Consider the following 27,741-nt stretch of genomic DNA (forward strand, 5'->3'; position numbering starts at 1 on the left):
GCAGTGGTTTTTGTTCTTCTTAGCCTTTATTATACTATCTATTTGTTATGTTTTGCTGTAAGATATTTCCCTTTGATTCTATGGAATACCCTGCTTGAGCTTAGTACAGTAAAAATTCCATCTTGGTAGGGAACTTGCTAAAACCACAAATGGAAAATAAAAACTACTGGTGCCAGAAACCAGCTTTTTAACTGGAAGTCTGATATTGCATTAATCTGGAAAATGTTGAAAGGCAGGCTTCTTGAACCTTAACTCAAGTGGTTGCTCTTTTGAGGTATTTGCTACACTTTCTTTTCAGGCTGTTGAGATTCAGAGACATCGCTACTGGTCAGTCAAAAGTAATTCCCAGTAAATTACCTATATCAGTTCTGCTAAGGTTTTTCTGCATAACTGTCTTCATCTGGTGGTACAGACAGACATTTAGTGCTGTGCTAAAAATGGTTCTGTAGGCACTGCTTTTTTCAGATTTATATTCAAATACTAATGCAATCCGAAGGAAGCATGTCTTCTATAATTCCAGATGACATGTTGTGTGGGTTGGCATGATTTATTTTATATATATATATATATATATATATATATATATATTTTTAAAAAGATAAGTTTCTAATTTTTTTTGCCTTTTCTGAATTGATCCTGATTGCCTTGTCTTTCTACCTCAGCCATCTTGCTTAGTTTACAGACTCTGTGGAGCTCCAGCACACTTGTATTTTCTAAGGAGACTCAGAAGTTTTCTTTGCATGAATTTCTAATTTTTTTTTTTTCCTTAAAGAGCAACTCTACAGATGTGTCATCTCTTTTGAAACTCATCCTCCCTGTTATGCTGTTCCATTTCGTCTTCTACTGACTTGCAACTACTTTGGGACATTCCTTATTGTCCTTCAGTCAGTGACTGTTCAGTGTCTGTGTCCCTAAGAGTGTCAGTTGTCTTTAGGGTCTTCTGCTTCACTTGAATGGACACTTACACAGGTTTCTTACTGTCCTCTGCTGTTGTTGGAAATGTGGTTTCCCCTTTTGAACAGACTGAAATGTTCTCCCATTCTTGTGAACAGATGGTTTCCCTGCCCAAGAATAAAGAAGTATTAGTAATATTGCTTGTTATGTGTTTTTTGGTATTTTTAGTTAGACAGTTTTGCAGGCTGTCTTGGGGGTTTGTTTGTTTGTTTGTTTTTAAAGATGCTTTGCATTAACAGTTTCTAATCAATAAAAGCAGTGGAATTAGATACGGTATTTATGGATGAGATGTTGGTGTTTTCTCTCTTTGTTTGTACTATTCCTGTGAAGAGTATTTAACAATTACTAGAATGCAATGGAAATGTTTCATCATCATCAAAGCATCCTTATGTAAATACTTTCAGTGTTCATTGTGAAGTATAAAATGTTTGAAATTTAATCTTTCGTAAAGTGAACCAAACCTTACATTTTCTTCTTTGTTTTCGAACAGCCCTGAAAAACCAGAAAGTGTGAAAATCGAAGTGGAAAATTCACGTGTTGTGAGATACGTGGATGCTGAAACATCTTTATAGAATGGAACCAATGGGAATTGCGTGTATTTGTGTGTGTATATATATCACTGTAGGATATTATACCATGGAAGTGTGATTTCCAATTTAAGGAGCAACATATATTTAATTTCTGCCATTGTTTAGGGCACTGTAGATATGCTTGCATAATGCGAAGATTTTCCCAACAAATAAGATGAGTGGTAATCACACTTCAGCTATTTATTTTATTGGAAATTTTATTTTCATTTTTAAATAGGAAGACTGTAATGAATGCTTATTATTTTCAATAATCAATATGTGCATAAAAGTTACATCAGCTTTTGCTGATGATTACTGGTCCACATTGCTTAAAATTTTGCAATACCTCTGTTTATAATGTGTGCTACAAAAGTTTTGTTTTCCATGCAGGCAATTAGTGCTTGTTTTTGCAGGGTATACTTTTTCATGGTTTCATAGAACAAATATTAATGTGCTGTTGACAAGAACTACTGTGTTTTATGTCTCCACTCCATGCTAGTGTTTTCTGGATTATGTCTCTCCTATTCTACAGAAATGGCGTAGAGCCCTAAGTCAGGTGGTTAGTTAAGCCTTAAAATGTATCTAAATACCCTGGTGTGCTGCTTTCTTTCTTGTTTTGAATTCTCTTGAGTTTTCATTATTGTCCAGTAGCAGTATGAGTGCAGTAATGGTAGTTACAGTTCCAAGTCAGTATTTGCCATTCTGGACACTCCATGTTTACACAATATAAATTGGATTTACAGGCAGCAATTGGTCTATAGGAATTTATAAGTACTCACCACGTCAGTACTCTTGAATTCTTTTCTTCCTGTTTTTGCTTACACTTTTTCCCATAGATTTTCAGAATCTGATTTACTCACCTCTAAGATTTTAGAGTATTTCATATCTTCATCAAATATATTTCCTGGTTAATAAATCTTTAAATTTACTGTGTATTTGGTTAAATTAGCTGTAGTTCAATTCTGGAATAGGTTTGTGATCAGTATTATTTTATGAATTACTAATTGCTTGTGGTATTTGTATGTACAGTTCTGATCCTCTCCATTGTAAAGGGCATATATGATAGCACACCAACTTATTTTTAAACACTTTATTTATTTTAATTAGTATAAATTTTTATCATGTAAGATGAATTGAAAAAATAAATATTCATTTATTAAAGTAAATGGGATTTTTTGGGGACTCCACTGATAAAGATGCAGTCAGTGCATTTATTGTACTTACATTTTCAAGTTCTAGTGTTTAACATTATAATATTTGAAATAATGAGAATTTTATATATAAATGAAAATCTTGATCACTTACCTGCACAGTGTCCATTCTTAATTCTTTTTTGCCTTATGCCTTAGTTTTTTTTTGCTTTAATTTCCAATGTTATATCTTTACCTTCTGAATTGCCACTAGCCCTTTCTGGATGCATTACAATGGCTTTAATTAGAATCTGTGCTCATTTAATATTAGAAGATGCTGTTTACTTAATTCTGCTTTTGGCAGAGTTGGGAGTTTTACCATGGACCAAGTGATAAAATTCTCAACTATTGCAAAAGGAGCTGATTCTGGAGGAGGGCAGACTTTATCTGAAACTACCACTTGGGGTGGAATTTTGGTGTTCTTCAGCCAAGTGTCACCTGTAGAGAAGGTAATTGTATATTACAAAAATAAAGCAATCAGTGGGAATAAATAGAAACATTTAAAAATAGTATTTACATTACATGGACTGTTACTGTTCCCTTTAAATGTGCTGCAATTCTATAACATTTTTTTTCTTTCCTTTTTTCATTTGACTGGATTCTGAGAAGACAGTTTAAAGAAAGGAAATCGTAGTGTACAGCAATACAAATAATGGTATCCAAACTGTCATAACAAAGGCTCAGGTCAGTGGCAAAGCAAGTGAGGTCTGCATTACCAGTTTGACCAACACTGTGTAATGACCTGCATTCTTAGATAGTAGTGTAGCTTGTGCCTTAGTTTGACTTCATGCTCTTTCAGAAAATAACCCATGTTTTCCCTCTGATCAAACTGAGATACAGTGAAACTACAGCACATGGTTTCTCAAAATGTTCTACCTTATTTAAAAAAACCCCACACAACACCATCTGCATGTCAGTAGTTGACTACTAAGTACCTCTTGCTCTGAATCATGGAGGGAAGAGATATTTTGAGCATTTTATGTAGCATCACCCACAACACAGTACTTTTGTCCTCTCAGTAGTATTTTACGCTTTGTGTTCACAGTCTTGCAACAGTTTCCAAAGACCCAAAAAATTACTAGAAGCTTCTTGGATTTCTAACTCTTTAATGCTGGAAATCAGGGTTCCATGGTACTGCACACCTTGTATTTGGCTTCTGCTTCAGAAGGGTTAAGTTTCAGTCAATATTACAGGAAGTGGGTATATTTTGAGTAAAGTTGAAACAAAACCAAAGCCCCACAAGTCTAATCACAGTATTTATTTAATTGTGTAGATATTTTAATCAGTGCCAGAAATACCATGACTTGCAAACCAGTTTACAGTGACCTTTAGTTCCAGTGTTCTTGGGCAATAGTTACATTTGCACTTTCTTCCCATATGAACAGGAGAAGGTCTGGTATTAAGTGCATAAACCCCTGTTGATAATGTATGGTTAAGTGATTCACTGCTCCTTTTATACCTTCTCTGCTTTAAAATCACACGTAGTATTAAAACAGCTAAGAATGTAGTTTATTGTATGTAGATACATGTTTTGCCTTAATGGATGCAAAAGAGCAGTGATAATTGCTGTGCACTGATTTTTTTTTTTTCATAGGGCTTAAGCCCTGTAAAAACGACGCCAATGGATTTCCATTCCAACAGTTAGAGGAAAATGTACAACCCTGCACTTTTTATAGATGCCTTGGTTTCCTGGAATGGAGCTTAGTTGCTACTGTGTACCTGGCTGCAGAGCCACCTCAGGAAGTCCCTCTTTTTTTTTTTTTTTTCCTTCTTCTTTTTCCTTTTTTTCTTTTTTCTAATTTATTTATAAATATGAATGTTTACATTAAATATAGGTCTTAATTTTGACCACTCCATTTAAATTATCATCTAAAATGTATCACTTAAAATGCAGTTTTATGTTTAAATTATATTCTAGAAAACTCATTCTTACTATTTTCATATGTATTACAGTGACATGTTTTCATTCTGTTTACATATGCCCAAGTGAACGAGAGTTTCCTCCTAGGTTAATTTTGCAGCTATAACATAATATTTTATACGATTGTTCCTTGAAATGTTCCAAATTGCCAAGTTTGTCATCATAAAACCTGTCAGGGTAGAACTTGGTGCCCTAATGGTTTGGGATCTTTTTCAGCCAAGTATCTTGACCATTTTTTCTGCATTTAATGGAAGTTCTCCCGTAAGTTATCATTTGCTTCACCTGCATCTCTGTCTTTATATGGTCACTTCCTAATTCGTGCCCTTTGCAAAGGGGGTTTGACAGGCTGTAAAATATATCTGTAACAAATGGGTGTCACGTCGCAGAGCCTGCACCGCTCTAAAGAGTTTGTCTTGTACATAGGTTCTGTAAATCATAAAGTAAATGGTTCATGACTTTCAGTTCACAAATGTCATCTGTCAGGCGAGCACCACAGCGAGCTTAGTTTTCTTTTTGCTTTCTTATGATTAGTAATGTTTTAATTACTCATCTAGGACAAAATTATCAAGTACAGTAAAACATGGGAAATACTTTGTTTATACCAACAGTAATTTATTTTATGGCAAATTTTAATACTGTAGATGCACACAGCTTTGAGTCAGCATAAGTGTAGTGCTATAAATAAAGCAAATTGCTCAGTAAGTTTGTCAATTTTATTTTATAATGTTTTTAGTGAAAACTTAAAGGACTTTGTAGTTGGCATTGAACTTTACCTGAAGACACTTCCATATTGAATTTAGTATCTGTTGACATTTATTTGGAATAATGAATGAGTTTGAAAATTGATACTTTTCTAAATGATTTTATTGGAAAGACACATCATTTATAGTATTTTCCTTTCTATTGTTGCTGATGCTCCTGTGCAAAGGTGTCTTCCAGGTTCAGTTTCTGCAGCTGAACTGCAGTTTTGATTTTAATACTCTTTATTTGAAATGTGATTACATACTGTATGGTTCGAATTTTTTATGACTGCTTTTCTAATTACAGTGGCGTTTTATTACTTTATAAACAAATCCAAAACAAATGAAAACATTATTCCAACTCTAGAATCAATATTCAGTTTATACAGAAATCACAATTCTCAGACTTGTCTTTAATGTGAAAAATTCAGCCTTTTGTGTTGTTTTAATTACTGCTAGAATAAAATTATCTTTTGTAACGTTTCAGAAAGTTGGTAAAAGCAATAAACAATCTCCTGGACTCTATTCAGGCCACTTCTGTTTTCATTGCCGGGGGCCGGGGGGTGCTGGGGTGAGACCCTGCGGGGCGGGCCCGGCCGGGGCGTTCCCGTGCCCATGGCAACGGCGCGGGCGAAAGCGGTCGCCAGGGAACCCCGGCACTGCGCAGCACGGCGGGTCGCGATTGGCCGGCGGGCCCGGCGCCTTCAAGAAGAGGGAAGGCGATTGGTCAAAAGGTCCCGTCCCGGCGGAGGGAGCGTCGCCGGAGCCGGGCCGCGAAGCAGAGCCGGGCGCGCGCCTCGGCGTGAGGGGGACGGGGCGGGAGCAGCGCGCGGCGGGCGCGGGAGCCACTGAGGCACCGCCGGGAACGGAGGGAAGGAAGAGGAACACAGGGCAAAGCAAGGCAAGGGAGGGGCGGGTCGAGTCGAGGGCAGGGAACGATAGGGAAGGCGATGCAATGTCCCCATGCTCCTCCCGTTCCACTTAATGACGTGTTCCACGGCCCTGCACCTTGAGCAGCTCTGAGCAGCTTTCAGGAGGCATTGAACAATCTCGGATTCCCAGAGGCTCTAAGTCATAGCGATATAAATCCCTAATAAAGGTCTGCCTGGTAGCGAGGGTGGAGAGGGTGAACTTCAGAGATCTCCGTGTTACTTTCGAGTTGATGCTGAGCTGCTCACTAGACCTCAGAAATCCCCTATTCTTTTTTTCTTTTTTCGTTTTTTTTTTTCTTACGTGTGTGAACTGCAGGTTTACGGGGTGGATTTAGGCAGACTGAACAGAGAAAAGTTATGCTCTGGAAATTAGCCCAGAGACTGACATTTGGTGGATCCAGGAATCTGAGAATAGGCCTGGCCATTTATGGAATTGGGTGGTACAGAGGGAAAACAAAAAAAGCAAAAAAACCAAACAACGTCAAAACAGCAGTAGCTTGAATATTTTCATTTGTCAGGAAAACAGGAACCTTACACTAGTTAACCTTTAGAGAATCTCCAAAGAAGTTATTAAAGAAAGATTGAGATACATATATGTGTGTGGAAGTTTTTGTGTATAGCAAATAGATTTCCATATCGATTCAGTTAATAAAATGAAAGGAATATTCTTCAAAGATTGTCTGTATGGGTTCTTCAGTACAATTTCCTAGACACAGGCTATCACTGGTGGGGATCTATCATGACTGCCGTGGTCTTTGAGAACGGAGGGGAAGCCAGTCAGAATTTTTTTCTGTCAGAGTGGATAAGGAAAAGTACCTTTTGGGAATTTTTCGTCACCTTTGATGCTTCCTTTGCTATCATTTTGACTGTGTTTGAAATCCATTTCTGTTTTGACAATAATATATTTTTAATGGCTCTTTTAAGGAGTGAATTTTCACCTGACCTTCATCTGACCCAGCTTGTGGTATTAGATAGGATATTCGATACATTCCTTTTAAGCAAGAGAATCAAAAGTCTTATTAAAGCCAACATATCCAGTGCTGCTTTATCCACCTTAAGCCTGTTATCCTGTGTATGATTAGACAGTCGAATTTGGCTACTGGAATGATTAAGAAAGGAGTTCAAGGGAACACCGAGCAAATAGTTGGCTTACAAACTATCCATATGTGGTAGCTCTTGCTAATAAAGATTATAAGGAATGTGGGACATCATCTTATCGAAGAGCCCATTACACTGTAGTCGGTGGGGGTAGATTTATCCTCCAACACTTCTTTTTGGTTTTGTTTATTTCGGGGCTTATTTTTACCTTCTGAAGCTTATGTGCTTATGTCTCTGGGACAGATACTAGACTGGGCCACAGATCAAGTCTGGGGTAATACCTTTGTCTCCTGTTTCTCATCATGTGGATTCTTTAATTTCTGACAGGGCTCTTGGAGCATTTCTTGTCCTATCCTGCATTCCAGTGCTATCAGAATGCATCTCTCTTCCTATGTAATTGAATCAACATAACTAATTAAATGTAATTATCCCCAATTAAAATGAATGCATTAATATTGCTCTAATTTCATTGCTTTAAATGGAATTAAATGAGACCGTGCTGTAAAGACGTTTTTCTTTTAATGTGTTTCTGTCCCTTAAAAGAGTTGTCTGATCTCAGTTATTATCCGGCACAACTGAGTGAGTGTTGTTTGGTGTGTTTCTTACACATTCCTCATGGCTGCTGTAATAGCAGGGGGATAGTTATGAGGACAGTGAATAGCCCGGCTCTATGGAAATTTCTGCTGGCACGAGTGAAGAAGAAACACGGGGTGGGAACTTGGTGACTTCAAGAGAGTCAAATAACTGTGAGAATAGGTAAGGGAATATTAATGTCTGTTTTCTCTCAGGTTTCTGGCTGATGGAAGGAAAATGGAGTTGTTTCTGTTAGTCTACCCCTGTCCCTCACCCAGGATATGGTGCTAGTATACCTGATTTAATGACTGGCTACTGATGGAAGGGTCTTTCTGCTCTTCTCCCTCGATTTACACCTGTGCATTCCTGCCCTGTCAGCAGAGACACTCATCAGGCCACTGTAACAATGAGCTAAATTGGTAGGAAAGTAACAATATAAACAGAAGTATATTGTTTTCTGTGTGTTTAGCTCTCTAAACTGGCTCAGGTTGGGGTCAGATCAGCTGAAGAAGAAGAGAAGAATTGCTGGGGGAAGGGAAGGAAAGGGGAAAGCCATTTTCACTGGCAGCTGGCTGTTAATTAATTAGTTTAATCTCTATAGTAAGTTGAAGGACATAACACTCTAAGCTGCATGGATAAATCCTCCTTTCTGCATATTGTCCCTGCCCTTGTACAGTAGAAGTACTTTGGAGACAAGGTAATCAGGGCTAAAGTAGGAGAGATTATTTGTAACCAGAATCAGGTTTCCCAATCCAGTGAGCTGTGCATCTGAGATGATGGTGGGAGGACAGACTAAAGAGGTCAGTGCAGGGTCAGTTTGTGGCCAGAGCTGGCCTCTTTCTTGAAGGGCTTACTGACTTGTGCTGACTCGTTGGCCTCTAGGAAAACAGAGAGGTAACCTCAGGGTGAGTCTGCAGAGCTGGGTGAGGGCTGTATCTTTGAGTGAGCAGTGTCCCTTCATTCTCAGCAGCAGTGAAGGGAATTTGGCTTGATGTTTATCAGGTTCAATTTTGCACAGTGTCTTCTGGATCTGTAATGGCAACAAACATTTAAAATATTAGTCATCTGTTACTCTGTTTTATCTTTACCAAGGTAGAGCAAACAGCAAAAGAATTGAAATGGCAGCCCTAAAACAAGGTTGGTCGACAGTTGTAAAATGTTCTAAATAATCACAAAGACCTAACAGTTCTGGATTAAATCCTAGCCATACTGGGAATCCTTCATTTGTGGTTTAGAGATTTAACCCAAGGATTTCACAGAATGCTGCAAATTTTAAGGTTTAGCTCTGTTTGCTCATGGACAAGTTATTTGTGTGTGGTTTGGTTGTTCTTTAATTGGCTGAAATCTGTTCTTTGTGCACATGTACTCATGATCAAGTAGACAATTTGTGAGTTTCACAGTATTTCCTACTGTGCAAGTGTAAGGTACTTACTGCATTATGTCATGATTCAGAAATATCCCAAATGGATGGGGTATTGGGGAGATGATATTCTTATATCACTGAAACAATACATGGAAATTCTTACTCATGAGGATTCTTAATGTGCTTAGCGATGTACCTGGTTTCTCTTAACTTTTAATAGTCTTAAAGCAAAGGAAATAAATGCTTTGAACAAACTGCATTTGGTTTAGCTTGAACTCAGTAGTTTTGTCTGCTGACTGGTAGAGTAGATCCTGTTTATATTCATTCCCTAGTAATAACTGGTGCCACAGAAGTGTTCTGAGGTGTTTTTTAATAACTTTGTTGAGCAGATGCATGGTAGAGACAAGAGAAGTTTCTTGTGGATCCAGATCAATGATTCCCTGTGGTAGGATAAAGGCTTGTTTAAAAGACTAGAAATGGGTGAACTGGGCTCACAGGCAACTTCTGGGAGGGGTTTAATACAGTGCACGAATTCATACTGTCAACAGTTGCATTTTGGGTAGTTCTGTGATGCGAGATTGTGTAACTGGGAAAATGATGTTCATTTGGGAAGGAGCAGCTTCTGGTAGTTTACAACACTTTTGTTTCATGGCCAGTTTTCTTCTGCTTTGCCTTTAGGAGGAGGACAAATAAAAATCAGTAGTAGAGGAATTCTATGCTGCATGGCAAGAAAAGGAGCCCATCAGGTTTGATACAGAAAATCCCATTAAAGATACACCAAAGGGAATGTCCAAGCAGTCTATGTTTAGTGAACAGTAAAATAGGTAGAAAGGATCAGACAGTGGTATTATATTCTTGGTTTTTAAATTGGAAGTGCTCGACCAATATGCTCACAGCTATATGTAATTCTCTAGGATAATTCTACAGCCTTAGCCTGCTCCTGACCATTCTTTTTTTTTTACTCAGAGAAGGATCTGCATCAGTGTAGTTGCTTTTGGTGCAGCAAGAGATTCCTCTTGAATATCCTCTTTCTGTGTCTTTCTGTATGTTTCTAGGGCTTTAGAAGATTGTCAGCGAACAGGTGTTGTGTACCGTGCAAGTGACGAGCTGAGGGCTTTTGTAGAAAGTCAGACCTACAGATTGAACGTTTGTCTGCAGGGATTTATTGTGTGATAATGGCCCTAATGAGGCCGTGCCATACAGCTCTGCTCATCTGTGAAAAGAAGCTGTGTATCCCACTGCAAGGAAAGCAGACACGATTGGTTTAGGGCATTCAGAAGACCTAGATACTAAACTGCTGAAAATTTCTGTTATTCTTTGGCAGACTGTATGATCACTGATTCATAGAATGGTCTGGGTTGGAAGGGACCTTAAGATCATCGAGTTCCAAGTCTCTGCTGTGGCAGAGGCACCTGTCACTGTATATACCAGGTTGATCACAGCCCCATCCAACCTGACCTTGGACACTTCCAGAGATGTCCACAGCTTCTCTGGGCAACCTGTTCCAGTGCCTCATCACCCTCACATTTCCTCCTAATATCTAATCTAAACCTGACTTTTAGATTAAAGTCATCATCCCTTGTCCTAACACCACATACCCATGTAAAAGTTCCTCTGCAACTCTTTTGTAGGCCCCTTTAGGTACAGGATTGCTGCTCGATAGCTCCCTTTTCTTTTCTCCAGGCCAAACAACCCTAATTCTCTCAGCTTCTCTCAGCGCAGGGGAGGTGCTCCAGCCCTCTGATCATCCTCATAGCCCTCCTCTGGACTCACTCCAACAGGTCCCTGTTGTTCTTCTGATGGGGCGCCCAGAGCTGCATGCGGTAGTCCATGTGGGATCTCAGGAGAGTCGAGTAGAGGGGGAGAATCACCTCTCTCAACTCACTGTATGCATCTCATTTTTTTGTCAGATACCTCCTTTTTCTACCCTTCATTTGACTTGTTTATTTGAATGATATAACTATTATATTCTCTGTTGTCTGGACAACAGCTTGTTGTTGACAACCATCATTGATGTTAGCCTGTAAGCAGTGCTGTAACATAACCAGCCAATTCACAGTGAGAAATAATGGCAATAAGATGAAAGAAGAGTAAAAATCCTAATAAAAAACATGTGAAATAGCAAGACAGTATTGTCTATGCATGTGTTGGAAAACCAAGGTTTCTGCAAGTTAGTTTAATAGCTTTCTTAGTAATATCTGGAATTTCAAAGGATATGCTGATATAATGCCCAAGGCTTCATGCTGAGAAAATGGCAAAGCTGTTTTTTTTCTAAAAGCCTTACCAGTTGGTTCTGTAAGTAAACATGTGGTCCTTTTGCTGCAGTGATGTTATTCTTTGTATCTACTTTGTTTTTAAGGAAAGGAGTTTTTAGCCCCATAATGATAATAGTGATACACAATGCCTGATCAGGACAAAAAGTTGAAGAGCACAGAAAAAGCAACAGACAAAAAGCCTCCTGGGATCTCTATGAGGTATAGTATCTGACTTTTACTTTGAACTTCAGCAGGACTCGTGTGGAATTTTCACTGTCTGCCAAAGCAGAATGCTTCAATTTGAAACGCAGTATAAACATGACAACTGTTACTCTGGTCACAAAGTTTATTTGCACCTTTGTTGATTTAAGGCATTCTGGAGAGGCTGTAAATTTTTCTGTACGCAAAATGTGGACACCAGGCAACTCTAGAAAACTTTATTTTCTGTCAGTAGCATTGTTGCTTGCTGACCTTCTTTGCAGTTATGGAAATACTTTTGTGTAACTATTAACACATGCAATTGTGGTTTTTCCTAGGGATTATTCTGATCTAAAAAGACGTCAGTCTCTCTTAAGTGTTCAGTCAAGGAACCAACAGGTATTTTTCAATAACTGTTATTAAATGTGCTTTAAAATTATAATTAATGGTGATTATCTTTCTGGCATATGCTTAGAACATTGTGTTCTATAATTATTAAAACATGTTAGCAAAATCTCGAGTAGTGGATGTCTTTCTTCTTGTCTCTTTTTTTTTTTCCCTTGGCAACACTAGACCTTCTGTGTGGGACAAATCACATTTAGAACAGGTGAAAGAATGAAACTGATCCTCTTCCCATTCTACTGTACCATATTTTTTTATTTTAACAGGAAAAAATTGCTTTAGTTTGTATCTTGAACAGGTTTTATCCAGCTATTGTTGCATATAGTCAAGTAGCATAGCAGATTTGTTTTCCTCTGTGCCCTTTCACAGTGTCACAAGAAGGTAGGCTTAAAGATGCATGAGTAACAGCATGGGGGAGAGTGGTAAAGAATATAAGATAAGATCAGCATTTTAACCATAAACAAATTGTCTTTGAAGAATAACACCTCAGCTGAAAATACGCAGGGCATAAATACCAACTTACAGGAGAAAGTCGAATCTCTTTCACCTCAACTCACTTAGTGAAGCTTGTATTTGCCATTTGAAGCAAAGAAAACCAACACATGATGATGGGTGTGAGTCTTTGGAATCACAGAACATTTTCTCCCTTTCAATTCTGTAAAAAGATATGACAAAATGACTAAAGGATTCATCCATGTGCGGTAGGAGTTATGCACTTTCTGCCTGGTTAGAGGCCTGGAATTGCTTCTGAGCAGAAAGCTGAAACATGTGAGTTGTCCAACCTGAAAAGAATGTGAAGGCTATGCAATTGTAGAATTGGGACAGGTAAGAAGCATAGATAATGAGTGTGTGTTGCAGATTTTGTCCGGCTTTGGTATTATAAATTTTAAAGGACACCATTCTTCACTTTTTACTCACCTCTATGTACTTGTTTTCCAGTCTTGCTTTGCATCAGTTTTCTGCCACGTCAGTTTTGTTTTGCAGAGTGGGTGTATGTATTCTATAATGCCAAGTTTTAGGTCGAAAGTTCAAGTCAGAACTTGAGAAAAAGTACTTTTACTTGATCATATTCTCATAAAACTTAAAATGCAATGTTTGCCTTACAACTACTATCCCTTCCCTCCTTGTATTCCAGCTATATATATATATTCCAGTGTGACAAGACCTTGGCAAAATGTCAAAAGCAATGAACAAAAGTCCAGTGGTCAATGGCAAGAATCAACAGAAGCTTTTGAGCTTGAAAAATTTAGGTAAAAATAATAAAAAATAAGCTGATGATGACACTCTCATATCTCTGAACATCTTTATGTATCTAAGGGCATCACCTTTTTGAGGTGTGAAGGCATTTGTATTTTTACCTATGTCTGTTACTTGTACTTTTCATGTTAATTTGAGATGAGAATTACATATTTTAAACTTTTTAAACCTGTTTATGTTCCTGCCTTTGTAAGTTTCAGACTTTCCCACTCAGCACAGTACACTGATGAGAGTTAATATACTCATTTTAAATTGTGATCATTTCTTTTTTTGGAAAACATATACCATTCTGTCCCAAATTTTGCATGAGACAGACTGTTAATGTCTGGCAATCTGAAATTGTGTTATTCTGTGGTAACTGCTAATAGGAAATTTCTTAGATTTTGTTGCGAATGTTATGTTGTAGCAATGTAAAATTGTCTTGTGACAAGTTAATTAGCAATTCACCATTTTTCTTTTTTTCTTCCTCATTAGCATGACCTGCAAAAATGAGAGAAATATTAGCAAGCATCCCAAACATCAGCTGTTTCAAGATACCTTTACGACTTTAGTTAAGAACAGACTTACCTACAGGTTGGTATATGAAGCACATTCATAACCAAGAAGGAGGGCCACTCTTTCTTGCCTTGCATGAAGAAGCAAGATGCATGGATAATATTTCATATTGTTACAACAATACACCTCTCTGTGGAAACTACCAGCAGCATTTCGCTTCATAATCTCAGTTTTAAACAACCATTGTGTATTGGCTTTGAGGAGCAAATACTTGGGTTAGTGGGACAGAAGAATGAAGGACTGGGTATATGACAAAACTTGGATGACCAAAATTTTAACTATTATGTTTTCTTGATCATTTATCTGTATATGGTGTCTGTAATCTAAGATTTGCTTTTCTAATTTATTTTACTGTTTCTATTCGTATTTTGTGGACTGCTGCCTTTATAGAGAGAGGCCAGTGGCTTCCATAAAATTCTGATGAGTTGATGCCACTTGTTGGTATTTATTTGTATTTGTGTGTATAACAGGATTGGAAAGGGTAGTCCCTTTTCTTATGCTGCTTTCATTTATGTGAGGAAAAAGTACAAGACCTTAAAAAAATAGAGGGGACAGAGAAAGATTCCTTTGGGGTGCTTTTTTCAGGATTTTTTTACTATACTCCTTTGCAGTGTATTGTATTTTCCTTTTTAAAGCCCAAATGCATTTTCTAAAAAAACCCTTAAGTGGTACGGAAGTTTAAAGAAGGAGCATTTAAAGGTATTAATGTGTAACTGCTAGAACTTGCAGAGGAATCTAACAACATCACATAGTTTGCTTAGATTCTTATTCAGAACCAACTGGGGAACTTGGGATCTCTTCCTTGATTATCTAAATGGCAGTGATTTTATAACAGGTCATTTAACTGATTTGTAAATCTGATACCTCTTTTGTGCATGTGAACTCAGTACTCACCAGTGAGAGGTCAGTGGCTCAGCTTCATTTGCCAAAAATAGAAGAATACCTTACACTGTGATTTCCCAAGTTCTATTTATGCGTTGTGGCATACTTGGCTTATATTTTGGTTTTCTTTGGTGGTTCTTTGTGACAGTGATATGGCAAAACAAGCCTCTCGTATTAAGAATGAAAGCACTCAGGCAAGGCGGATGAAACAAGCATAAATTAGTAGATATGTAAAATCTGTAAGGTAGCTGGAGTTACAAAGGTGACTTAGTTGCCCTTTGTAAATATTTTACTATGACTGTGATGATGTCCCCCCTGTGGACCTACTCCCATTTCGTTGTGTCGGAGCTATAGACTGTCACCTTGATCAGCATTACACACTTGGCTGGCATAACCATGTTGGTTGGGAGGAAGAAAAGATGACCTCCCCCTTACTGGCATCACTCTGTGTGCAAAAGTCCTGGTTGCAGGTAGTTTTCTTGACAAGAAAGCTGTGATCAGCTTAGCTTCAGTAGTTTGAATAAGGGGCATAACTAAGGCAGAAAAAATCTCGCTGGCATAAGCTGGATATGTACCTGGTGTACCTAGTAATGTGTATTGTAAATGTAACTGCAGTAGAAAAGGCTCTCAAATGTTAACCAGGCTCGGAGAATGACTGTCCACTGTGGTAGTATCTTCAGGCCACTTTAAAATCTGACCTACAGATTTTGTACACAGGCATATGGTTGCTGTTTTCTTTCCATTAAAGTTTTTTTCTGTTCTGATGTGGCCAATTATGGAATCATAATGAAAAATGGTATTACTTTGGGCAGAATATTGGCAAAAAAGGGCTGAGAGTTTGTTAGTATCTATTTGTAAAACATTTATTTTTATGGAGGTATTTTTAGCTATTGGCGTCATTCCCAACTGCAAATGATGAAAAGGAAAGAGAACAGCCATGACCCATACACTTCTTCTATTTCCAAGAAACTTATCCAAACAAATTCTGTCCTCTCAGTTAAAATAACAACCAAAAAAACACATGGCAAAGTTGTCTAATTTTAGGTTTATTTTAAATAGGGAAATGGGGATATATACTTTCAACAGACAGTGGAAATACTGATTCCATTACTGGTATTTTATGCAGGGTTTCTGCCCCTGGATGCTTTCTGCAAATCTGATTTGTGTTTTCTGCCATGTCTTATGCTGGATATTCATATGTAGAAATATAAAGAAGGAAGTTCTATATGGAAATACAATCCTATTTCAAGAACATTTCAACTAAATAATTTATTCCCAGGATAATAGAATCGGAGTTTTTAAAAACTGGGATAGATTATGATAATTCAAAAGAATATTTTAAATATAGCTATTTTTACTTCTGTAGCACCCTTATTTTTCCATAAGTATATTTTGTGCACTGAAGTTTGCTGTGTGGTTTCTCACTTATTTTGCCCTTTTGGGCCTTGGTCCAAACACTGAAAGTTTATATCAAAGCATGGATAATTTGTTCTTAGAGATAAGCATGTACTTCCCTGCATCAGTTCAGCGATAATAAGTGATGGCTGGTAATGCTCATATAACGAAATAAATTTATTTATAGCTGCTACTGTATTTGAATATAAATGGTATTAAAAGTTCTATGGTATGGTATGTTGAACAGTTGTTGTAGCCCACTAATTGTCTAGTCAATTGATCCTGAATCAAACTGTTTTATTTAAGTGTTTAAACACTTTTTTATTGCATTTGGTTTATGTTTTGAATATTTCTTTTGCAGGCAGTGGGTTATTCAAGCTCCATCCATCCATTTTCTTAGAGTATTAATCTGCCTGAGATTATTAATAAGGGATCCATGCTGCCAAGTCAGTACATCAAAATATTGTTTCTTGCTTGGATAAGGGGATGTATGTGTGTCATGTATATGAGTTGTATTGGTGCTTGTGTGCATGCTTACATATATGTATCCGTATTTCTATATGTGAGGATGTGAATTGCAAACAAACAGACTCCAAGAGTGATTTTACACCATTACTGCATAACTTGCTCAGTTTCTGGTATTTCTTTTGTCATGTCTGTTGTTGCTGACCCTAACAAAGAAACTGTAAATCCCCATGACTGATGGCTTGGTCACTGCTCTGAGCCCTAGGCTTGGTACTTGGCTTTATCATACAGATATGTAAAATTCCCGTAATGTAGTAAGTGAAGAAAACGGAAAGCCCTGTTTTAGAACCTTTAACATTTCACCTCTGTTTTTGTTTATCTACTTATTTTAAGTAATTCTGAACTCTTTTTTTTTTTTAATATTTATATTTCCTATAGGAAATGCTCCACAGCCTGGGTGGAATTGAAAATCTAGCTCAGGTAGAATTCCTCTTAGTACCTTTTTCCATTATGTTGCATGACAGTTTATTATGATTAGAATGAAATATACCGTCAAAAGCAGTATATAGATACTCTTGGTTTATGGAAAGAAATGAGTCCATTTCTCTATTTGCACATGAGCAGTTGGTGTGGGTTTTTTCACTAGTTTTCAAAACAACTGTCCTATAATCTAGCTGCATTCATCTAGGACTTCTAATTAGTAGACTTAAGAAATGCCTCCTGAAGTGGGAGAAATAGAAAAGTCAACACAATTGGTTAGGTCAAAAGAAACTGTATATTTTTAAAGGGAGATGGCTAAAGCCACCCTGAACTGTAGCAAATGACTTTGCAAAGGGAAAAGCATACTTATAAAATGTTGAAACAGGTTTAAACCTTGGGTCTACAGTACTATTGCATTACTGAATATTTTTTCATGAAATAGATGCACCACCTACAGGCTCTTCCTGGGCAGAACAGTCTAGGTTTATGGAGTCTTCAAACTTTTTTTTCCTAATGGTATCCTTTATTTTTCCTCCCCTGCTTGTAGTATATGGGAACAGTAGCAAATCGTTATCTTAATTATGGAGAAGAGCAGCATAATGTGGACAAGTTGATCAACATGACATGTAAGTGCAATAGCTGATAAGAGAAATGATAAGGCTACTCACAACTTTTTGTGTGAGGCTTTTAAAATGTTTAAAATACTTGAGGTGGTCATTAAGTAAGATATTACTAGATTCATTGTAGACATCATCACACAAGTAAAAGCTGAAATTCTTGTGGAAAAGAACAGCTTATTTTTCTACATAAGTAATATTTCTTTAAGAAATTAGTATCTTTTTATGCATTGAAATAAAAGAGTAAAATGAGCTAGTTATGGTTCAAAGAACATATGCAGTGTTTTGCTCTGTTACCTGACTGGTGAAATGAAAATGTTAGGGAGAAAAATTCAATTTATGTGACTTCCTTTGTTCCACAGATATTTTCCAAAAGCTTGCTGCTGTTAAAAATCCAAGAGAATGGGTTGTAGCAAGTGGAGAACATAAAGTAAGTGCTTTATAAAATTGCTGATTTTGTTCAATTAGCTACTTAATACAATAACCTATGCTTTTTAGATTTGACCTAGGTGGGACTAAATTCCTTACCTTGTCAGGCTTGTAAAGTAAGATAATCTCTGTGTTTTTCAGATCTATTAGTAGTATCATAAAAATAATTTCTTCTCTGTAAGTTGATTGGTCTGATGTATGGTTATTGGTGGTTTGAGATAAATAGATTGTAAACATTTGGAGTAAACTAAACATTTGTTCATATAAAAAGGAGTGCTCATGTACACACTGTCCCGTGCTACACGTTACTGTGATTCAGATAGTTTTATATACTTTTAAAACATAAATGTATTTTGAAGTTTTTTTACACAAATTTCTGCTGTGGTTTTTCACCACAGGTAAAGTATTCTGCCTAAATATTCTGTGTCAACCAGACATCCCTTGCTATGCATTACCATCAGTCTAAGAATCTCTCCTTAACTATTGCTGGTTTATGGCTAAACTGAATACAGTAGAGATCAAAATCAGTATAACTAGTGTTTCATGATTCTATCATGCTGCAGAAAAACAATGGCAATTGTTTTTAGAGAATCTAGACAAGATTTATTTAGGTATAAAGCATGAACAGAAATACATGCAAGGCCTTAAATTACTGTGCTGTTTAAATATAAGCTTAATATTAACTTTTTGCTTCAGGAGGCCTGATTTAGAATTCTGAAGTGTTACACAAAAACGAATTTTTACAATGGTGTAATAAGTTGGAGAGATGCTTTAGCAGTCAAAGAAATATTAATTGTAATTTGATAAGGAACATCCTTGCTTGTCCTACTGGGTGTATTCTAAGATTTTAAGTGTATATTTAAGAGTACTTTAAATGTACCTAAGACTTTTAACATACTGTGTAAGGATTTAGTATCTTAATTTTTGCTTTTCAACAAATATTTCTATATGCGTTTGAGTTGTAAAAGAAAACAATATACTTTATATTTACTTACCTTGTTTCATATTTTGTTTTCCAGACCTTAGTAAATTTGTTATCTGCCAGACAACCATGTGTTTTTTGGTGCCCTCCGTGCTCTGACTAGTTTAGCAGAAAGGTAGGTTCAAATTAATGAGCTATAATTAACAAAAGCTTTGTAATGTTTTCTCTTGACACAATATTAAAACTGCTCTTTATGAGGAAAAATTAAATGTTCTTAATTTTATATTGAAGCATTAGAAACTGAGGTAGAAACTTTGGTCCCTGCAGCAGACTTCTTGTTCATGTGGACAGCTGTGCAAGACTGGAACCACAGAATCTGTCTTTGCAATCCTTTTGCAGGATTCTAGAATTCCTACTGACTTCCTGCATATAAAAATCTTTTGTCCTCAGCTTAATGTAACAGTGCCTCACAATAATCAGGTAGAATATTGTTCAGTGTAGCAAATAATAAATGTGTACTCCCAAATCCATGTATATGTACGCTCTTCTCATTAATTAGTGTTTAAATAAAGATAAAAAGGGAAAAAAAGAGCAAAAAGGAGGACAGAGCAAATTTCATCCATAATGGCATTGTATAAGAAAAACTGCTGTTTCTACATTATTGGTCTGCTGTCTCCCAGACTTCCCAAAATTCTGATTCAGTTTAAATTTTTTTTAAGGTCCATGTTAATTTAAATGATGTTATACTTTTTCAACTTCTGTTTAATTTCACTGAATTAAATGTAGGATTCTGGGTTACATTTGAACTAGGCGAGAAAGAGTTTGGAGTGTATTACAAATGTTCATGGAAATTGTGGTTGTTTTTAAAAATGTACTCCACTTGCTTAATTACCAGTAAGGCATAAAATAAATTAGTGTCTTTATTTTTATGTATTCACATTTACTTTTTTTGTACGGGGAAAATTGGATAATTGTTGCATTGTTATTCTTGACCCAGAATATATTTGTGGCTTTAAGTGTTTGTGTGCACAATATGATATTATTACGTAAGACTTGGGAAAAAAATAATTCATCAAATGTACAAAGAAGGAGGCTAAAGAGCAATGTGTGTTTATCATATAATTTCATCTGATAAAAATGCCAGGAATAATCAGTTTGTAGTCCAGAATGTAGGCAGAAGATAAGTGAGCTCATCATTGTTGAAAACTTGCTGGTGATATTACATGAATACAATTTTCTCTCTGAAAGGTGAGACTTAATTTGTGGATTAAATGTGTTAAAATAAATTTTTATTTTTTTATTTAGGGATGCTTGTATTTAGAGGAATTAGAAAACGTGCCACTTTACCATACCTAAGGTCATATTCTGATACCTGTGTATTTTCAGTCACTGAAAAATGCAAAAAGCAAAGTCTTTTCCAGCAGTTTCTTTTTAATCCATCTCCTCTTTCTCCACTGTTGGCCTCCAGCGCAGTGCAAATGAGTTACAATCTTACCATAAAGTGATAGCAATCCTTTTTCTTGGGGCATCTCTTTGTTGCTCCTGGCAGACCTCAGTGGTTAGATGGAAAGCATGCCGAGCCCTGACAGTTCCTGGCATGCCCAACATAAACTAGTAAAATTGCAACCTAGAGCTGCTGTAGTTTGTGCCAGAGGCTGAGTCAGATCCCACGTCCCGTTGATCAGAAAATCATAAACGTTCCTTCAATTGTTCAATCATCTCAGCTAAGACTGCTAGCAAAGCATCACTGCATTTCAGTGAGAAACTGAAAGACTTTCAAATTTGATAATACATCACTTACCACATTTAAAATTCTGAAGAGATTTTAAAATTTCATGGTTAATTATTTCACACATATAAATGACGTTTTATGTGACTAAGGATATAGAAATTTAATATATGAAAAGGTTTTATTTTGTTTCTGGGTTTGAAAATTATTTAGGTTATATGTAAATCAAAAGTTAGATGTAAGAGCTAGAATTTGAATGTAGACAGGAAGATGATGTTCAGTGCTAGTTAAGCATAATTTTAAGTTCAGATATGAAAGTGAATTCATATGTTTCATTAAAGACACATGGACTTTTTTTGCTTCAAGGGGAAATGGATATCCTTAACAATATTTTCTGTGGGAAGTCCACCTTAATTGCAGTTAATGAAAGTCTTGTGTAAATCTTTTAATGGATATATCCAGTCACTTTCTAAACATAATATTCAAACCATACTGGAGAAGAATCATGCATTTTTGTGTTATCTGTGGAACTAGGCTATTCGAGTTGCACAGATGGACTTTACAAGTTTGTGCAGTCAGTGCTACTTGTAGTACTAATACCATTAATGAGAAGATGGTACCACAGATGACGGCAGCCCACCTGGCCACCTCCCATCCTGGCTGGGTTGCCTCTGCTGACAGCTGAACTCAATGTAAATATAATTTCATCCCTTGTGAAAGTTTGGACCATTGTCTTCTTTTACTTTTTAAACAGTGACTTTAACCAGGTTGCAGTGACTTTAACTTGTTTTGTTTAAATTATTTTTTTTTAATAGGAGATCTCTGTTCCTTTTTGAACTTCCTGTGGTTTTTTTTTCCCTTTGCTAACTGACAATACAAAGTAATGATGGAGTTATTGTTAAAATTTCTTGCTGGTTTTTTTTTAGGCTGTTGCTACAACTTCTTTGTGCAGTCACAAGTCAAAGAGCAAATAAAAATGTATGAAGGAGTTCCAGTCTTGCTCAGTTAACTCCATTCTGATGACATCAAACATCTCTGGAGTATAGCTTGTATTCTGTTTGTGAGGTTTGTGAAGATCTTGAGACTAGTGTGGAAATTTGGATCTGGGGTGGAATCAAGCAGCTCCTTCGTATATTTTAGGGGTAGGTTTTCAGTCCTCAACATCGTGGCAATTGTACAAGACTGTTTGATATATTAAGATATATTTGACCAAGCCCTGTTTTATCAAATAGTATCTTTGCCTTGTTCAGCTGTATGTGATGCCAACAGAATTTAAAAGCCTATTTAGAACATAATGAATGAGCAATATTTTTTCCAGCCTTTCATATTTCATTGTTATCCTAAGGTGTTTTTTCATATTTTCAAGTATAAACTAAATAATGAATAGTCATAAATATATAATTACTGTCTGTTTAGTTTTCCTATTAATCTGACACCTATTTAGTGAGCTAGAATTGTGAATATAATTGATGAACATGGTTTAGAAATTTTCTGTTTAAAGGCTTGTTTGCTTTTTTAAAGTGTATTAGCTAATTCAGTGAAAAACATACAAATTTTCAGAACTTCAGAAATGGTTAACAAAGACATATTAAGCCATTTTTTTAGCACTGCAATTTGATTTTTATTTTGTTCTGTTTTTTCTTCAAGGGAAAGAATTCTTGTGTCTGACCACTCTTCAGCTGGAAGCTTATCTAGTGCAAATGCAGCAGGGAGAATCCAGTATCTTCATTGGTCAGATGATCTGAGTCCTGATGAGATACAAAAAAAAATACTTTCTCACTTCAAGCAGGTAGGTTTATAAGGTCTAATACTCTATGTCTTTACATACACTTGTGCAAAAGGATTAAAAATATTTCAAAATGGTAAATTTTTATACCTGCTTTAGGGAGTAGGAGCACCAAATCAGATTAGTTTATTTCCAAATGTGTGATAGCAGCACTTATTTTCAAAAAGTACACTTTTGTTAGAAAGAAGCAAAGCATAAAGTATCTGGGAAACATATATATTTCTTCACCTGCAAAAACAGTGACAAAAAAAGTTATTTATTTATTTTATTTTGTGTTTAGCATGAGATTATTTTTATTTGATTTTATTTTTCTTCACTTCATTTTAAATTTTCTATGATAGATGAATATGAATAATATGATTTCAAAGTGATATTCTAATGACTACTAGTCAGGTGAGGATTTATTGGTAGTTATGGACCAAATCCCTTTTAGAGGAGATTTCTCAATAGAGTCAAATGGCCCTAAATGTTACATCTGAATCTTTATTCTAGCTTCTTGTGCTGCAGTTACTGAACTGGTGCTCAATGAGACTAATGCTTACGAGGTTGTACAGGTAGGAAGATTTTATTCAGTTAAGTAAGGCATTATAGTTTATAATTTCACGTAATTGTTGTTATTCATTATCATAATTTAAGAGATTGGAAATATGCCTTTCTATAACTTTAGTACTTCTGTTTCTTTATAAATTTACACGCAGAGACATAGACACAAAGGTTATCAGCATAGGTGTCTGGAAGAATAAACAACTTTATTCAGACAAGGTTTATTTTGGCACCTCTTGCCATGCTTTTATTATATTCAAAATAGGATCGTAAATAAAAGTAATCACAGAATAAACAGAGAAATGCAAATTCTGAATTTCATGAAGTTTATTACAAAAAACTATGCATCATAAAAATTGACATGTTGCTGTTTCACAAACAGTTTATTTTTTCTTAAGAGTATGGTATTTCTGAGATAACTTCCTGGCATTCATCTCCAGGGATAAAACATTCTTAAAATCCCTGGTTGTATTCCAGACCTAGTCAAAGATACAAATATTAAGGACCTTAATATCAGCTGAAAGCTGTAGCCGACTCTTAAACTCTAAATGTTAAATCAAAGCCTTCAATTTAGCTTAAAACCAAACTAGAGGTATTCCTGGAGGAACCGAGAGACCAAGAGCCTTAAATATGAATGGGAAAGAAGTTTGTGTATATTTCAAAATTGTTGGTTGAGAGAAAAGGAATGAAAGTAAGTCTAAAAATATATATTTTTTTATGATTCTTAAGCATTAAAATTTCAATAAACTGTACTGATTTAGATAACTATTTATCTAAACAATATAACTGTATGTATTTTAGGCTGAGTCTGATTTCAGTAAAATAAAATATCACTTGTTTAAATTAAATGGTTTTAACAGAGAGTTTTTCTGCATTGCTCCAGCAGTACATGGTAACTGTGGTGTCAGTACATCACTTAAAAATGTACAATGTGCAGGCCTGGAAAAGGTGTTTCAAACTTAACTTCTGCTGCTGCTCATTCTGTCAAAAGACACCAACCTCTCCGTTTGTTTAAACACCAGCCAACAGTCCCCTTTCAGATCAGGACATAGCCTCAAGCATGTTCATTTCAATTGGAGTTCCACCCTACAATACCACTGTAGTAATTTTAAATCCTACTTCTTTCTTTTTGCTTCGAGAGTTGCATGGTGAACAAAGTGAAACAACTCACCTGGGTTAAAAACAGAGGACAAAGATGTGCAACTCTTTCAGTTATGTGCCACGGAGGTCAATCTGTAAAGGTTTATATCACCTGGTGTCTAAGGGCTCTTGGATCAGGCAGTTGGGAACTTTTGCTTCTGCAGTAGCTGCCCTCTGCTGCCTGTCCCTCTCCGCCGTCTGTCCTCTGTCCTTGTCACACAGCCTTGGCAGCAGTCTGTGGTAATTCTGGTAGCAGACAGAATGTGTTTGACTCAATGGCTCTTCTGCACAGTCCAAAACCTATGCTTAACCATAATTCTAATTAAGCTTAATTCTCCCTTCGTGATCAGTTGAAGAAAACATCGGGGACTGCAGAAGAGCCTCTGCAGAGCTGACACATATTCCCTTCAACTCTGCTAAAGAGGAGAGTAGTCTCCATCAGGGACCTTGTCAAGTAACTGGGAGCAGTACTCCAACTCAATCTACCAGCCACCTATCAAACTCATAAAGTGGATAGGATAGTGGAGGACACATGGTTGCATGAAAATGGAAGCTGACATCAGTATGGTGTTCACAAAATCCTGCTGAAGGCACAGACAGACTTCTCAGGCTATCGCTTTTGGTGTTTCTCCAATTTATTTTTACTGAGACTTGAATTTTGTTCCTGACAATTCAAAATATGGTGCCACATGGTGACTGACTATTGCTGCAATTTCCTTCACGTGTAGAGACAGAAGCACTTCTTTATCTGTTCACAGGCTCTCTTTGTGGTATCAGTTTAAATGTAACAACGACTTAATTCTTATACACATTTAAGCTTACATTTTAAGTGTGCAATAGGATGTTGAGAACTTGTCTATTGGTATTAGCTTCTGATTTATCTGAACACTGACTTTTATTTGTGATTTGTATGCAAAGGTACACTATTAATGCTGACTTTTTTCTGTTTCCAGGCAAATGGAATATATACAATAGCAAAGCTGATTTTACCAAACAAAGAAAGGAATGCTGAAAGAGCCAGTTTATTACAGGTAACTCCCTTTATTATCATTGCACAATGAAAGCCCCAACAGTCCCTGATAATTTTTTATGAATTAAAGTTTATTTTAAAATACAGTAGAAAAAAAATCGTATTTAAAGGGGAACCCCTCCCCCCCCCCCCAAAACAACAAATGGCCCAGGAACTAAAAGTTAAAGAGAGACTCAATTTCTGTTCTGATTTACTTTGTTTCTAGCACTTCATATAGTGTAAAGGAAAGACAATATTTTTCTTGCGATAATCTTTCCTCTACTTTTTCAGGTTGTCTAACATCAGATCTTCTTTATCGAGCCTTGATCTTCATTGAAACTCACTCTAGACTTGACACTCTACTAATACCTGTTTATTTCTGGAGCATTTTACTGTGGATGTTAAATAAAATACATGAAGACAGTACATAAAATAGAGAAAATTTAAGTGTAGAATAAATACAGGCCAAATAAGCATAGAATGGCTCTTGGTTTTGCATGTCATTACCCTCATAAATGTACTGGTTTGAGTCAACTTAGACTAAAGGTTATCAGTAGTAATTAATTACCTGGTAGCTTTTCTCAGGCTCTGTGAAGTGGTGAGTGTCTCTTTAAGCTATGGGAATGTAGTGCTCAGAGCTTCAGGGATGAGCACAGCTGCTTCTGCTCCAGTTGGCAAAGTCCTTAGCCCAGCTGAATGCATTCGTGATCCTGCCTCTCACCTGGTCTTTGTTCTGACAGAACCACTTCCACTATATAGCTATATAGCTACTCTACTATTTAATCAGCTAGGTGTGCTTGGATACTGAAGAAAGGTATTTCCACCAAAAAAAAAATTAATTCATTCTAGTGTTGTCTTTCTCATCACAGTTCTTCTAGATTAGAATTGGAGGGTAGATTCAGTGCAGTAGGTACCTTTCTACTGCAGTGAGGTTTTATAGTGCACTTCAGTTAAATCATCTTAAGGATGAGATAAATACAAACCTTCCTGGAGGGTAGGTATGGAACTAACATGCAGTCTAACAAACTGCAGTATGTGCTCAGTATCGTTGTCTCACACAACTGTAAGGAGCTTAATATATGCCCACTGAGATTTTTAGATTCCAGCAGAATGTGTTGGAAATAACTCACAAGAGCTACTAAGCAGCTGTAGTTGGGTTAAACATGAAGCCATTTGAATGAATAATGGACTTAATGATCGCATATGAAAACTAAATCTGTTTTGTGCAAGAGGTATATTTTTATGAAACCTTGTTTAGCTTCTCACACTGCTATCTGTATTGCCTTTATAAATGTTACTGCTGTGAAATACAGTTGCAGCTATTGGAATATCCTTTTTGAGTTTCACAGACATTTTTCTTAGAATTCTTGCAATCCTGGTGTGGTGTCTTTACTGCCCCATTGTGTATGTTTTCAATGATCAATTAACTTTTCAGCTTCTTTCTGCCATGCTACCTAAGTGATCTTACTTCAGGACTATCTTTGTTTGCTCAGCTATAAATGTGCCAGATCACTGAGTCTTTAGAAATAGAAATAAAAATGAGTTGCATCAAAGCATACATATTAACTACCTGCCAGTAGCAGTCTTAAAGGACTTTCTTTGTTTTGGAACTAAGAGAGAGATAGGAGCTGAGGTACATAAAGTTCTCTGTAAATACAATGAATTTAGGGTTAAAAAGTTGAGTAATCTCTCTTTTCTCGCTCTTCTTTTTTGTCCCTGTTAGAACTTACGGTGCTCCACACTGAATTTTTCAGAAAAAAATGCAAAATGCTTTTTTTCTGCAACAGTACAAACCCACCAGTTCGTTTACATTTTTCAGCATTGGAGAAGAAAGCAGGTCTCAAGTCTTGAGCTATCTGCAGATGAAAAGAGATGATCAAGATTTAGGTGTGCTTCAGCATGTGCTGAAGCTGTTGTCACCAACTTTTTTTTTTTTTTTTAATTGTTTTTCCCCCCTTAATGTCCTTGCATACTTTTAAAATACAGGAGGAACTTAGTATAGTTTTATTCCCTTTGTTATCAGGCTAATAAGATAATCTGTCATTTAAATACAAAGTTGGACAGTATATAAGGTCAAGGGGAATCCTTGTTGTTTATCAGTGGCTTTTCCATATGTATTATAAGTCTCTCATTAATGTAAGTACTTTTCCTACTGTAGTGTTATGCTTTCAGAGCCCTGAGATTTCTCTTCAGTATGGAAAAAATCAACATATTTTTAAAAGGTATGTTAACCATATGTTTTGTGAAACTCTTTTAGGATAGCTTTCAAAAAGAAATATTTTTTAAATGTAAATTATTTTGTAATGGGCAATTTCTGTTCTGTTCACAACTACAGAT

At 36.3% G+C, this 27,741-nt stretch overlaps 2 protein-coding genes across 11 annotated transcripts in view; both read left to right on the forward strand.

Annotated features, from left to right (window-relative positions):
- Nucleotides 1–5,899, forward strand: part of SLC4A7 (solute carrier family 4 member 7) — a 93,815-nt gene extending 87,916 nt beyond the window's left edge. For 9 of the 10 annotated variants that reach the window (XM_042044493.1, XM_042044496.1, XM_042044498.1 and 6 more), the window contains one exon: nt 1,445–5,899. In XM_042044493.1, coding sequence (XP_041900427.1) covers nt 1,445–1,526 — 82 coding nt within the window. In that variant the 3' untranslated portion in view covers nt 1,527–5,899. The remainder of the gene's footprint in view (nt 1–1,444) is intronic. The other variant, XR_006018754.1, reaches the window with a different exon arrangement.
- A 2,099-nt stretch (nt 5,900–7,998) lies between these two features.
- The window catches only part of NEK10 (NIMA related kinase 10), an 84,200-nt gene continuing 64,457 nt past the window's right edge, over nt 7,999–27,741 (forward strand). Inside the window, 21 exon segments of the mRNA XM_042044503.1 lie at nt 7,999–11,226; nt 11,700–11,814; nt 12,132–12,208; nt 13,331–13,445; nt 13,927–14,025; nt 16,646–16,730; nt 17,188–17,229; nt 17,777–17,855; nt 18,209–18,276; nt 19,295–19,317; nt 19,319–19,372; nt 20,359–20,445; nt 21,853–21,876; nt 21,878–21,983; nt 21,986–22,068; nt 22,574–22,688; nt 22,691–22,715; nt 23,205–23,266; nt 25,349–25,426; nt 27,563–27,602; nt 27,605–27,626. Of these exon segments, the coding sequence (XP_041900437.1) occupies nt 11,741–11,814; nt 12,132–12,208; nt 13,331–13,445; nt 13,927–14,025; nt 16,646–16,730; nt 17,188–17,229; nt 17,777–17,855; nt 18,209–18,276; nt 19,295–19,317; nt 19,319–19,372; nt 20,359–20,445; nt 21,853–21,876; nt 21,878–21,983; nt 21,986–22,068; nt 22,574–22,688; nt 22,691–22,715; nt 23,205–23,266; nt 25,349–25,426; nt 27,563–27,602; nt 27,605–27,626 (1,358 nt within the window). The 5' untranslated portion in view covers nt 7,999–11,226; nt 11,700–11,740.

The sequence above is a fragment of the Corvus kubaryi genome, unplaced genomic scaffold (assembly GCF_017639235.1).
Source record: "Corvus kubaryi isolate FWS band 111438036 unplaced genomic scaffold, C.kubaryi_AGA036_p1.0 37398, whole genome shotgun sequence".
Classification (NCBI taxonomy): domain Eukaryota; kingdom Metazoa; phylum Chordata; class Aves; order Passeriformes; family Corvidae; genus Corvus; species Corvus kubaryi.